Source organism: Zalophus californianus, chromosome 15 (assembly GCF_009762305.2).
Source record: "Zalophus californianus isolate mZalCal1 chromosome 15, mZalCal1.pri.v2, whole genome shotgun sequence".
Classification (NCBI taxonomy): domain Eukaryota; kingdom Metazoa; phylum Chordata; class Mammalia; order Carnivora; family Otariidae; genus Zalophus; species Zalophus californianus.
In genome coordinates, this window is record NC_045609.1 from 40,033,867 (window position 1) to 40,048,490 (window position 14,624).

A 14,624-nucleotide genomic window follows, 5' to 3' on the forward strand; every position below is an offset into this window, starting at 1 on the left:
CTGCAGCCTTACCTGACCAGATCTCTGCCCACTTCACTCACGTGACTGTTGGCAGGAGACGTCAGCTCCTTACCACGTGGGGCTCACATGGCTTCCCCAAAGAGATGAGAGAAAGAGAACCCAAAGGAGAAGCAGAATGCCTTTTACGCCCTAACCTCAAAAGTGACAGATCACCATTCTAGCATTTTCTATTGATGGCGCAGAGCAACCCTGACACACGGCGGGGGGGGGGGGGGGTCACGAATACCAGGAATCACGGGGAGCCACGTTGGATGCCCACGAAGATAGATGGATTAGACATTTTCTGGCGTTAGATCTTTCTGATTGTGAATGAGACCGTGTGGTGAGGGCATGGGGGTGCAGCGGGGGTGGGGCAGGGCAGGGGCCCTACAGCAGGGCCATCAGTCTAATACCCCAGAGATTTAGCTTATCGCCTCATGACTCCTACATCCAAGTCTCCAGCAACCTCACTTCAGAGTCCTGTTCTGGATGCCTCCCCAGCATTTGCATGGGCTCCAATCAATTCCCCCTTGCAAGTTCCTTCATTCATTCTCTTCCAATAGATATTTATCTAATAGCACCTGCTGCAGCCTAAGCAGTGTGGCATGCACAGAGAACATCAGTGAAGCACTGCTTGCTATCTAATAGGGAGAGAGAGAGAGAAACACACAGTAAGTAAAATGGTGTTTTACAAAGCAAGTAATAAGGAAAAAAAAAATCAAGCAGAGTAGGAGAGGATCAGGAGTACGGAGGAGTTAAAAGTTAGAGCAAAGACTTGAAGGAGGTGAGGTTCCAGATGGAGGGAAGATCCCGGGGAGGCCCTGAGGAGGGAGCATGGCTGGTGTGTTTGTGGAAAGCCAAGGAGGCCAGCAGGCTGGGGCACAGGTGGAGGGAGAGGGCTGGGAGGGCTTATCTGAGGGGGTGAGGGTGGAGAGAGGCAGATCCTGGAGTGCCTTTGTGGGCCCCTGTGAGGACTTGGGCTTTGACTCTGAGTAAAATGGGGGCCATGGCAAAGTTTTGAGCAGAGAATGCCATGATCTGATTTAAGTTTTAAAAGGATTTTAAGTAGGGCGCCTGGGTGGCTCAGTCGTTAAGCGTCTGCCTTCGGCTCAGGTCATGATCCCAGCGTCCTGGGATCGAGCCCCACATCGGGCTCCCTGCTCAGTGGGAAGCCTGCTTCTCCCTCTCCCACTCCCCTGCTTGTGTTCCCTCTCTCGCTGTGTCTCTCCCTGTAAAATAAATAAATAAAATCTTAAAAAAAAAAAGATTTTAAGTAGATGCAGAGAGAACCTGATAGGACGCTCTGGGATAAGAAATGTCTCCCAAGTCTCCCCTCCTTGGTCCCCACTGGTAGCTCCCATACAGTCCTTATCACCTCTCTCCTAGACTTTGGCCAAAGTCGGCCGGCTTTGCCTGCCTCCTGCTCTTCCAGCCTCCTCTTGGCACCAGCGCCAGAGCTGAGAAATGCCTCCAAGCCCTTCTCTGGTTTAGGAACCTCTGATGACGTGAGCAGTTCATTCATCCTGACACTCTAGGCTTCCTGGCCAGGGAGCTCTGGCTTTGCCTGCATCTCCCTCCCTCCCGGTGGTGGGTGCTGGTGTGGAGGCCCATTATTTGGAATCACATTTAAGGACTTTCGAAAGACATTTTGCTTCAGTTGTATGTATTCTATATCTTACTGTATAAAACAATGCAGAATTGCCTATAGTGGTCGCCCTTCCCCTTCCAAGAAGAAAGCAAGAAGCCATGTGTGGGGGTGCCTGGGTGGCTCAGGTCATGATTCCAGGGTCCTGGGATGGAGCCCTGAGTCGTGCTCCCTGCTCAGCAGGGAGTCTGCTTCTCCCTCTCCCTTGCTTGCCTCTCTGCCTACTTGTGCTCTCTCTCTGTCAAATAAATAAATAAAATCTAAAAAAAAAAAAAAGCCACGTGTGCTCCGTATTTGTCCTTTGTCTACACAAAAGTAATGATACAAATTCAAATAATGAATTACACTGCACACAGTATTCTGTGGGTCACCTTTTCCTTTTATCTGCCGTGGATATCTTCCCTTGCCAAAGCAGACAGTTCCACCCATCCTTTGTGACAGACAGGTGTAATGTTCGGGACTGAGCAGCGCCCCCATCCCACAGAGGGACGTTCAGGTGGTCTCCAGTCCCTTTGCGTGTACTCCCGCTCCAGAAGCAATTGCGTTAGCGTGCAGAATTAAACAAATCACGCGGCCAATGACAAATGAAAACAAAACAAGGGCATTGAAAAGCGGCAGACAACCATCTGCAGACCCAGGGGCCCCCTCGCCTCGTTTTTAGTCGCCGGTATTCCTGTCGTCTGCGCGGCCCCTGCCCCTGCGTTCGCGGCCACTGAGGGCCACAGTGTCCCCGACGCACTGTTTGGTGGTCTCCTCTCCGCGCGGATCCACCTCTGCGCCCCTGGTGCCCCGGGGCTCCGGGCAGGCGGGCTCCCGGGCTCCTCGAGGCGCCCACACCGGCCGCCAGGGGGCGCCCCAGGCCCGGGCCGAGCGGCCTCCTCCGCAGGGCAGGGCGGGCGGGAGGTGGCGCCGAGCGAGCAGAGCGGCAACCACCCGTGCCCGGCGAGCGCGTCTTTCCGGAAGGCGGATCCGGTGGCGCCCCGGCTGCGTTCGGCTGGAGGCTCGGCCTCCCGCCCCACCGACCTGGGATTGCCCACCCACCCTTTCCCGGCAGAGTGGCCACCACATGGGTGCCATCGGCATCACCCCCGCCCGAGGCGCGCGTGCAGCCTGCCCATTCCTGCTCTCCGTCCCCTCCGGCCTTTCTCCCTGCAGGCGTCTCTCCCCGCCCAAAGAAAGAAGGAGGAGGGGGCCAGCCGGAGGCCGGACTCCCCTCGTGCCCCTGTTGCCTCTGCTCTGGACACCGTTCTCCCACCCAGCCCCAGTTAGGGCGCGGAGAGCTGTGCCGGAGGCAAGGGAAGCCCTCGCTGTAAGAAACCGGGAACCGGCACACAAGTAGGGGAGTCACTGGAATGTCTGAGCTGGGAGGACAGAGAAGAGAAGGGCGTGGCGAGTCCGGGGCCGCGGCTCCGGATGGTCGAGCCTCAGTGTGGAGGCTGCAAGGTCTGGGTCGCGGGGCAGCAAGCCAGCTAGGCCTAGGCGAGGGGCAGCCTGGCCCTCCACACTTGTTTTTGACCCTGTGGCTTGACACTCATCCCAACAGCTTCATTATTCTCCTGTTGTGTGCTAACCCAGCAGCTGGAGAAGAGAACCCAATCACACCTGTGGCCCATCACCCTCGGGTGTCTGATCCACCTTTGGCCCTCATGGGGAGGGAAGGGGACATGAAATCACCAATCCTACCACACCACAGTGCCAGACCCGCACCCGCTGTTGTTTTTCTCCTGGTCGGGTTACAGTTTTAAACCATCAAAAGATTCACAGTTGCCAGTGGATGTCGGATTTGAAAGTAGAGTCGCAAGGTGGCAACTTAGGGATTGGGTAGCAATAGGCAGGTTACTTACCTTCTGGAGCCCAGTTGCCTTGTGGGAATACAGGGGCAGCTGTGAGTAGCTGTGAGCACCTGTTGGCCTGGTCCTATCCACCTGAGAGCAGCATCCCACTCTGTCCCAGGTGCTTCTGATTCAGGGCACAGAGAAACCATATCATTCTGCTTGGTGATCTCCAGACACCTGCAAACAACCACCACAAAAAAATCAACTGCAACAACCAAAACTGAGCCCTGGAGGATTAATCCGTCAGGACATGCTCGGCTTTCGGAGCTCAGGATAGGGAATGGAGAGAGGAAGTCGGCCACCTGTGTGTCCTTGAATTCCATCCATGGTAATGCCCCTTCCTGGTCCCTACTCATTCTATCGTGTTTCCTTTCTGGGCGCTAACACAGTGAGAGGCAGAGTTTTAAAAGCATTACCTCAGGATGCCAAATGTCCTGGAAAAGAAGAAGGCTGGCAAGATGGGAGCAGGTAGAGGGAGAGGCTGAGGAGCCTAGGGACTGCTGGCTGGCTCCTCTGGCCAGTTTGAAGTTGGCTCAGAACTCATGGAATGCGTAGGCAGAACTGCCTTTTCCTCCTCTTACCTGCGGAGGAGAGATCAGTTCCTGGCTGGCCCGGGCAGTGTCATCGATACGGCTGGTGTCATCGTTACCTTCCACTAACAGATCACTTGACACCTGTCGGCCCAGGCAGGGTCGGGTCCGCACATTGCCCTGCAGAGCTGGAGGCTTTGATCCTCCCCATTGTCCTTGAACCCCAGGGGAGGCCAGGACACAGGCGCTGCTGGGATGTGGCAGTTGGTGACCCAACAGAAGGACTAGATTGCTCCTGATGCCTGCCCCCCACCCCTTGCCGGGGCCCAGCTGCCTCTTTGCTTCCTGCTGCCTGGTCCCTGTTGCTGTCCTGGGCAGAGGAGATGCGTTTGTCCCTGGCTGGGTGCTGAGGCAGCGTGACGATGCTACACAAAGGGACACCCCAAGTGATGCTGCAGTGAGGAGCCGGGGGTGAGGAGTAGCCCAGGGTGTCCCATCTGGCAGGGCTTCTTGGCTGGCTGCCCTTCTGGTGGGTGCACCCCAGCTGACATCATGCTGCAGCAGATCCTGCACGACATGTACATCGACCCCGAACTCCTCGCCGAGCTCAGTGATGTGCAGAAGCACATTCTCTTCTACAAAATGCGAGAGGAGCAGCTGAGGCGCTGGAGGGAGCGCGAGGCTTGGGAGGTCGTGGCCCAGGCAGAGGGCCTCAGGCCCCCGAAAGTCAAGCAAGGTATGTGGCTGGGAGTCACCAAGGGGTTGGCCCCTGGGCTCCCAGGAGGTAGAAAAGTTATTGATGCCAGGCTGTCTTCTTTAAAAGGAGCCCAAGTGTGATGAGGGCTGGGGACTCGAAACCCTTGTTCTGGGAGGGTCTGGCCCCACTAGCCTGGCCTCTATGTTTTGATCAGGTCTGTGAGGCTCCAAGGCAGCAGAGGGGGCTCCTGATGGGGTGAGGGAATGGGGGGACTCGCTTGGCCTTGTGGGAGACCCAAATTCTGGGAAGACTCCGTTGGGATCTCCGATTGGGCTCCAACACAGGTGATGATCCCTTGGTGAGGGAGAGGGCGTATTCTTGACCTTCACCAGTGGTTCTAGGATGGAGGGCCAGCGTGTAAGGAGGACATGCAGTTCCTCCCTCCCTTGTGCGTGCCAGCACAGTGGTTCTCAGCTAGGGTCAGCACAGAGCACCCTGCTGCTCCTCTCAATTTGCGTGTGAAAGGAAGCCTGGGGCTGTGGCTGGAGCCTTGCCAGGCATCTGGAGAGAGGGTGTCAGGGAATGTCCTGCACAGAGAATGACAAGCCCTTAATGGCAGTAGCAGGTGCAGAGAAAAAGCAGGGGTCCGGCCCGTGTTTTACGTTTCGGGTGGTTTATATGCAGTCCTGGGCCCGCTGGCTGATGCGCCCGGGATGAAGATAACGCTGAAGTAGTCAGGACCTGCTGGAGGACTCCGGGTCCTGCGAGGGATGGTACTTTCTGTGGCTCCTGCACTTGACAGTATGCAGTCCATTAATCTTCTCCCTCATTCATTCCCCCCAACAACCCTCCTCTTGGCCTCCATATGGTTCAGCAGAGTGAAGTATAGACTTGATCTCTTTAAAGTTTCAATCCAGGACAAAGCCCTATGTCTGGACTGGGCATGCAGGCCCCCTGGTGACCTAGCTCCTTTCCCCCTCCAGGCTCCCCGCTGGACCGTCCTGGCCACACTCACACCCATCTGGACATGCTTGCTGTACCTAGCCTCTGTCTTAGCACGAGTGGTTCTTCCTATGGGGAATGTCCCCTTGCCTCCTCCCCCTGACAAACTCCCCCAGGACTAGTCCCTGCCCCCTGGAGTCTTTGGTGGGTGCTCCTGGTGCAGGGAAGAACTCACTCCTCTACAGGTGCTTGGCATGTAGTGCCCCCCTCTGGGGGCAGGAGTAAGTGGGGACATGCTCTACTGGCTGGATCCTCTCTCTTCCTTGCCTCTCCCCCCCCCCACTATCATTTATCATCTGCTTGCCTGGCTCTCCCAGGGGTCTCAGAGCCATTGGAGCATGAGACCATACTCCATCCTGTCTTCCATCCTTTGGTCTAGCACAGAGCTGGCACACGGTTAAATCTGTGTTTTGAATGAGACCCACAACAGGACCCCAAGGGGGAGAGCTCTGACTTGGCTGGGTGTGGCTGGTGTCCAGGCTGGGGCCTCCCTAGTTGGTGAAAATGACAGGCTGCCTTTCCAGCCCTGCCTGACCTCCGCCCTGGGGCCTCACACCGTCTGTATGGTGGCTTTTCTGGGAGGAAGACAGATGCCCAAAAATTTAACGGCAAAAACATTTTTATGGCAATTTGTCACACATTGACGTCTACATTTTCATGTGTAAATTATACATTAAACTCATTTGGGTTTCTGATGCAGAAGATTCTTTTCCGGGTAATTAATTTTCTGATTTATAAAGAATGGAAGAGAGGAAACACACTGAGGAATGTGTGCATTTCAGGTCAGGATCTCGTTCAAATCTCAGCTCTTGGCTTCAGCCCGGCCTGTGGAAACGTCTGGGTGGACCATGGGAAGCCTTTGGAGGGGGTGTCTGGCTTAGCAGAGCTTTTGCTGCAGGGTCTGGGATGCACCGTATGCTGAGACCCTGTTTCAGACGAGAAGCCATGGGCCACGAAGTGACTCAATCCACCTAAAGTCACCTAAATGCTAAGAAGTGGAGTCGGGAAGCACAGCTCATGACTTTGACCTTAGATCTGGTGACTAATGTTTTTCTATTCATTCGCTTCTGAACTCAGACTTGAATTCCACAAATGATCTGTGCGTGCATTCACTTGTTCATTTCTTCACTTATTCCTTCCCGTGCGCAACATTGCTAAGTGCAGACTTTGGTGAACTGGACAGAGCTTTGGCCCTTGAGACTGGGTAGACAGATCACAGGGGCCACAGCCGACTGGAGTGCCAGCAGCAGGGCCTGGCGCATAGCAGCTGCATGGTGGCTCAGGGCAGGAGTAAGTGGGGGCATACTCTACTGGCTGGATCCTCTCTCTTCCTTGCCTTCGCCACCCCCATCCCATTCCCACTCTGTCTGGAAGGAAGATCTGCTATGCTTTGCTGAGGTGTGTGCCAGCCCCTTGGGGTCCCCGAGCACAACTTACTCAGTCCTGGTGAGCCTGGAATGATGCTTTGCCTCCTCCTGCCCATTCCCCTGTCCTGTCTTGTCCCTTAAAGCCTCTCTCCCACTGTCTCTTTTCTGGGGACATTTCCCAGCTCCTAGCAGATCTGACCTTGTGGTTCCGAGGGCCCCTGTAGGACGGGGCAGGGCAAGGTGTGCCTTGTCTGTGAGAACTTTCCTGCTATCCAGTCGTTCCTGGAGAGGGTAGTAGTGAACATTGGTGATACGGATCATTCTAGTTTACAGCAACTCAGGGGCTTTATGGATCCTTGAACACACCTTTGGGGTCTACGCAGAAATGAGCTGGGGTAAAGATGATGGTCTTGGCTGGGCACGCATCACTCCTCTGACCACGCGGGCATGTCTATTTTGTTTTCACCTTATGCTTTGGTGAGCACCTTCTGATGTCCTACCCTGCTGTGGAAGATACAGACTCTCAGCTGTGTTTTCCCATCTACCATCATGCTTGCTGTTTTGTCACATTTCTATGATTCAATGTCTGACAAGAATTGGTGCTGTTATGTTGAGGCTCTGGGAAGGCATACTCTAACATTGTGTTCCTGTTAGATTGAAGCCAAGCCCCTCCAACATGACCATGACCTTCACACTCTCTTCCCTGGTTAAGTGTCCTTTCTCCACAAACCCCACACCACACGTCAGGAGCTGTGGAGCCTCACAACCTCTCGCCCTTCAGTGCTTGCTCAGTCATCCCTGTTTCTTGAGGGTAGACCTAGGTGTTGTCTGGGACGAGGACTCAGGAGACATGTTCACCCTGCCGCCAGCCCCAGGAAGCTTCCCCACCTGGACCCGTCCGTTCTGCTATGACCCACAATTTCTGTCAGTGTTAAAGTGGTTCCTCCATGACCACCTCTGTATCCATCTGGACGTCCTCTGCCTGGGAGCCAGACATCTTTCCCCACCCTCCTTCCTGGCCAACACCGGCCAGCTGGTGAACCAAGTCTGCACACTCACGGATGTGGCTCCTCTCAGCCACATGGCCGGCTCCGTGCCAGAATGCCTGCATCTTCCTGTGTAGGCTCGCCAGCCTGCCCCTTAGTTCCAGCCTGGGGAGTGCTCAAGTCCAGCTGGGCTCCGGCCCCCTCTGCCTCCACCCCCCACAGCTGGGATCATCCAAGGCCCACCTCTCTCTGTTGGCTTAGCCTGGGCAGTGACCAGAAGCAGCCCTAAGACGCGCTCCTTAGCATCCTCTCAGGTGACTCAGAATTCAGCCCCTCCTGCTGCATATCTGGCCTGGCTTAGGTGCCACAGGTGGGCCCGGTCCATGCCCCAATGACGGCTGTGTGACATGTTCCTTTTCATGGGGCATCTGCCTTCTCTGTGTGTCCTGGGAACCATCCAGTAACCATGGCAATCTTGCCTGTTGGGCCAGGGGCCCTCCTAGCCTCAGCGTCCTCCCTCCCCGCCCTCGCAAGGAAGGGTTGACCTTGATCACCAGCCATGCCTGTACTTGCCTGCAGACTTTCCTAGTGTGGCCCTGTCCTCTGCCTCATGCTCACTCCCTGCAACCCTTTTTTCACACAGCAGCCAAAGAAACTTTGTAACGTGCCGATTAGCTCCTTCATCTCCCTGCCTCAGTGGCTTCCACTGTCTTCAGAGGAGATAAGATGCTTCTTGTTGGCCTGTGTCCCCTCTCCAACCTACTCTCCACCCATTTGTGTCCCTCTGCGGGGAATGCTCTCTCCCCAGATCCTCACAGGGCTGAGTTCTTCCCTGACCGCCCACTCTCCACGGGTCCCGTCCCCATCTCTCTCTTACCATACCCTGCTGAACTTTCCTTACAGAACCTTCCATGACCACAAGTATCTTTTCAACAAAATTGTGGTGAGATACACACAACATAAAATTTACCATTTTAGCCACTTTACAGTGTTCATTTCAGTGACAGTACATTCAAAATGTTGTGCAGGGGGTACCTGGGTGGCTCAGTCGGTAAAGTGTCCGACTCTTGGTTTCTGCTCAGGTCATGATCTCAGGGTCTTGAGACCCAGCCCCATGTAGGACTCCAGCTCGTACTCAGCTCCAATCGGCTTGACGTTCTCTTTCTCCCTCTGCCCCTCCCCAGCTCGCGGGCGCGCTCTCGCTTAAAAAAAAAAAAAAAAAAAAGTGTTGCAACTACCACCATCATCTAGTTCCAGAACATTTTCGGCCCAGAAGGGAAACATTTTACCCATTAATCACTCACTCCCCATCCCTCCCCCCGCCCGCCCCCCCCCCCTCACCCTCAGACCTTGGCAACCGCGCCGGTCTGTGTTCTCTATGGATTTGCTGCCTTTTTTTTTTTTTTTTTTAATGTATCTGTTTGCTTGTTTGTTGTCTGTCTCCTCCATTAGCCTGAAAGTGCTGCGAGGCCTGGAGCGGGGAGCAATCGCTGGCTTCTGTGCCAGCATCTGGATGTCTGGATGCGGGGTGGGGGTAGGGGCGTGGGCGTGGGTGCGCAGCTTGCACACACGTGCTGTGTCACAGGAGCTGGCCCGAAGGGGAAGGGACGAGTAGTAAAGGGTTTCTACTGAGTGAATGGTTGTGCGCTCTGCAGCATGACCCCTCCTCTAGACCCTGAAAATCTGCATCGAAAGTATCAAAGGCCCAATATAGTTGTGTTGGTAGATGGGTTATAGAAGCTGAACTACAACGTATAACAACATATAAGTCACAGCGATTCTGTCACCTTTTCACTCAGACTTATACCTCATTTCAGCTTCCTTCCTCGTTTTCGGATTTTTGACTTGGATGTGAGTTTGACCAATACAACGTTTTCCCCCATGCGTCTTTTTAAAAAAACATATTTATTTATTTGAAAGAGGGAAAAAGGAGAGGGAGAAACAAGACTCGCCACTGAACGCAGAGCCTGATGCAGGCTCCGTGCAAGGCTTGATCCCAGGACCCCGAGACCATGACCCACACCGAAGGCAGATGTTTAATCCACTGAGCCACCAGGTGTCCCTCCCTTACATCTTCTTAGTATATATATATATATATATATATACACACACGCACACATATATATATATTTAAAGATTTTATTTATTTATTTGAGAGAGAGAGCACAAGCAGGGAGGGGAGGGAGAAGCCGACTCCCCTCTGAGCAGGGACCCCGACCTGGGGCTTGATCCCAGGACCCCAGGATCATGATCGGAGTGGAAGGCAGACAGACACTTAACCAACTGAGCCACCCAGGTGCCCCTTCTTAATGTATATTTGCCTCAACCTTTTTTTTCTTCCAGCTTTTTGGTGCCATATTAAAGAGCATATGCTGTTTTAAAAACTTATTTTAGGGGGTGCCTGGCTGGTAAATTGGGGCTGAGTGTGGGTCTGAGGGGTCAGTTACGGTAGCAGAAGAGCAGTGAGGGAGCAACCAGCTTCCTAATGGGAACCCGGAAGTCAGGCAAGAAGAACATCATGAGAAGTGTATCTGTGGTGACACAGGGCTGTCTACCTGAGCCCAGAGAGGTGTTCAGCACCCATGACTTGGAGATAGGTGCCTGCAGCTCTTGGGGTATATTTGGGGACAGGCAGACCACGTTCATTCTTCTAGATTTTCACACCCAAAGGGATACTCTATTAGCTCATTTTCTGAGGGGCTCAGGGATGGGAAATAACAGTGAGCGATCAATTCTTCACCCTTTGGTTGGGTCGATGCTATTTTCAAAATGCCTCTAGCATGGTGGAATGGAACCAGGTCTCCTGATGTTCATCTTGGTTCCGTTTTGACCTTTGAAAGTCACCTGTGCAATGGGAATAACCACCCTTTCTCAACAGTCATTGGGAGGATTCATAAAGCTTCTTCAGCAAGTGGGAAAAGCTCCTGCTGCGTGAGGGGCACTTAAGAGCCAAGTTCTATTCCTCTCCTCCCTCTTCCCCCCGACTCTGGTGGCAGATCATCTGGGGACTGGCTCAGCCTCTTCCTGAGAGCTCCCCCACTAGACCTGGGGCGGCTGGGGGGCCAGCCTCCTCATGGCCTGGCCAACCTCAGTTTTTCCGGAGCCTCAGCCATAAGGGGGTCTTACTTGTGTCTGTCAAATCACTCCTTGTGTGGCTTATTTTTTAGGATAAATTGGGAGGAAATTCAGTTATTTCACTAAAAGTCTACTCTGATAAACACCTTTCCTATGGATTGGGCAAAGATGTGATACAGGGAGTGCAGGACTAATCTATGGGGAATTGCTGTGATCTGCAGGTTGTTGGAGGCACGGCATTGTGTGGCCTGGGACCACCCTGTTTGTGACTGTGTGGCTGGGTGTGGGGCCTAGTCCTGGGCAAGGCACTGGAATAAAGGCGAGTGGTCTCTGAGAGCCGTGTGTGTGTGTGTGTGTGTGTGTGTGTGTGTGTGTGTGTGTGTGTGTGTGTGTTTTATGCGTTTTGCTGGTACTTTGGGGCATAGAGATGGGGGCTGGGGCCAGACCCCCTGTTCCACCTGCCTGGACTGTGAGACCCAACGTGAGCCTTCCACCAGTAAGTGCTCTACCCAGCTTTGTGGACTTGACTTTGGGGCCCTACTTTCTGGTTTGCTAGCATCATGTTCTGCCCCTACGTGGCAGACAGCAGGGTGGGATGGCTGTGCTGGCCAATGAGCTCCTGGGGGTGATGTCACTCTGCTTCCTTGCAGCTCCCTTCCTTCATCTGCAATGGGGGAGGGATTTCGGAGTGGTAGTGAGGATGTAGGAGCCACTGTGCCAAGTTCCAAGCCCATGCTGCCTGCATAGCACTGGCTGTGGGGGCGGCTGGTTCTTTTGCAGCCCACCGCCTTGGCCCCTTTTACTCCCTGCCTTCCCTAAGCCCAGCGGTATGGTGCCCCAGTGAAGAGGCAGCTCCGCCTGGCCAAGGGCGCCGGGGTCCATGGCTCCCCATGTCCGGTGCCAGCACTTTTGAAAGTGAAAAGCCCAGCATCACTAGTAAATCACAACAGGGCAAATTATAACAGGAAGATAGGCAAATGTCAAAGAAGTTTGAGGGTAGTCATGTTGATGATGATCCAGACAAAGAGATATTCTCTCCTACGCAGCCGAGGGGGACATAGAAAGAGGGGCAGAGTGCTTGTCTTTTTCCAGTATTCCTGCAGGTTCCCGAAGAGCCTGGGCCCACTGGGATTGGACAGGTAGCAAAGGCCGGTGCCTGGAGGCACACAAGCTGGCTAGGGGTCAGTGGCCCAGCCGAGAACTTGACTTTCTGGGTAGTACCCTGTCCTCTCCTCACTGCTGCCAAAGCTCAAGGACTTTGGGCGGATGAGTTTTGCTCAGCTCTGGATGGAGGAAAGCCCTTCTCATTGCTATTGCAAGGGGGATGCCTGGTGAGCTGTGCTCAGGTTTAATTTCTGCCCCCTTGCCACAGGGGTGACCATGCCTGCCACTTCCCTGCTTCTCCCCTCTCCACCTCCCTGCTTGCCATTCCAGGTTGGAGGTCAGCAGGGGGCAGTTTCTGAGAAAGGCCACCAGCTGGTTATCTCCTGACTCCCTGTAACCCGACCCCAGGTCTCAGCTCTGGCTCAGGGTGTGTTGAAGTAATAGGTTGCAGATGGGTGCCTGTCCCTCAGCTCATCTCTCCGAGTGGCTGGCATTACTGCTTTCCAGGGTTTTCTCACGTAAAAATTAGCAATGCTTCTTAGGGTTTTCCCATTTGGAACCAGATTTTGCATTTGACTGCTGGGTCTAAATTCTTTGGTGGGGAGCATTTTCACACCGACTTCTCCCATGTTCTTGCAAAATTACATGAATTTAGGCTTCAGGGGCATTTATTTTATTTAATTTATTTATGTTTAAAGATTTATTTATTTTGGGGGGAGGGGCAGAGGGAGAGGGAGAGGAGAGAGAATCTCAAAGCAGACTCCCTGCTGAGTCTGGAGCCCTCTGTGGGGCTCAACCTCACAACCCTGAGATCACGACCCAAGCCGAAACCAAGAGTCGGATGCTTAGCCGACTGAGCCACCCAGTCGCCCCTGGGGTCATTTATTTTTATCCTATCATTTCACTGATATGTTCATTTTCTGGCCACCACAGTTGGGTTCTCACAGTCAGACTCTGTGAGATGCTAAAGATTTAGGAAGTCGGTCCATGTCCCCGGTACATATGTACCCCTTCATTTTACAGATTAAGTTATTTTGTGCCTCAGATGTTGTTCCAGATAAACATACTGGGCTAACACCAGTGACACTGGGGTCCAGAGATCTCACTGGTACTTTGATTGGGCTGTGCCTGAACTGAGGGGAGGTGAGGTCGAAGGTGGAGTATTGCGGATTTCCCAGTGATAATGACACCAAGTCCCAACATACATGGGGCATTATGGTCTTGGTGGCAGATTTCAGATTTGTCCCTTATTTTCCCAGGAAAGGGCAAGCCTTCTGAGAGGATGTGGCATGGAGCGTGGGGAGCCAGGTGAGGAGCCATTTTACATTCACAAGGTTAAAGCAAGTGTTGGGGGAGGGTGGTTTAGTGTGAGCTGACCCCAAGTCTGTCGCTGACCCACAGCAAGGACAGTTCTGAATACAACATAAAACAGCCTGGCCTTGTTGACTGTGTACCTTATGGCCATACCGTGCCAAGCTTCACATTGTTTGCCCCAGTGGTGGCTTATGCAGTGATTGGTCCGAGGGCCCTGGGTTCAAGTTTTGGCTCTGACCACTCCCTAGCTGTAGGTGTCTTCTATGTATTAATTTGAACTTAGCAAATTGCTCAAGGCTTCCTGAGCCTCAGTTTCTTTTTGTGTACATTGGGGATGATGGCAATAGGACCTCTCTCCCAGATCTGCGGGCAAGATTAAACGAGATGCTCCCAGTCGAGCCTGGTATGTTTAAGTATCTGATAAACATGAGCAAGAGCACATTTCTCACCTAGAGGAGTTCTTTTCTGTTTGTTTGTTTTTCCCAGAAAATTAAAGTTCACAACTTAGAACAAAAAGCACTTATATTAAGAGAACACACCAGCCATTGGGGCAGCCACTTCCCTGCAGGATTGTTGAAAGGCACCATTTCATCAGAAGTGGCCCTCCCCTTAGGAGATAGCTATCTGTCTGTCTGTCTGTCTATATTTATTTTAAGGAATTGGCTCACATGATCATGGGGACTGGCAAGTCTGTAATCTGTAGGGCACACCTGCAGGCTGGAAACTCAGGCAGGATTTCTGTTCCAGTCTTGAGGCAGAATTCCTTCTTCTTGGGGAGACTCTTAAGTCTTTTAACTGATTGGGTGAGGCCCACCCACATTATGGAGAGTAATCTGCTTTACTGAAGTCTACCGACTGTAAATGATAATCACATCTACAAAACATCTTCACAGCAACATCTAGACTAGTATTTGACTGAACAACTGGGCACATGGCCTAGTCATGTTGACATATAAAATTGACCATCACAGTTCATAACTGATTCTACTCACAGGGAGTAAGCACCTACTGTGTGCATCTACTGGGAGAGATGCTAGAAGTCCTCTATCTGGCTGGGGTGGCCAGACAC

At 53.2% G+C, this 14,624-nt stretch overlaps 1 protein-coding gene across 1 annotated transcript in view; it reads left to right on the top strand.

Annotated features, from left to right (window-relative positions):
- The first annotated feature begins 4,562 nt into the window (after positions 1-4,562).
- Positions 4,563-14,624, top strand: part of SH2D4B (SH2 domain containing 4B) — a 99,923-nt gene continuing 89,861 nt past the window's right edge. Inside the window, exon 1 of the mRNA XM_027596459.2 lies at positions 4,563-4,746. Coding sequence (XP_027452260.1) covers positions 4,563-4,746 — 184 coding nt within the window. The remainder of the gene's footprint in view (positions 4,747-14,624) is intronic.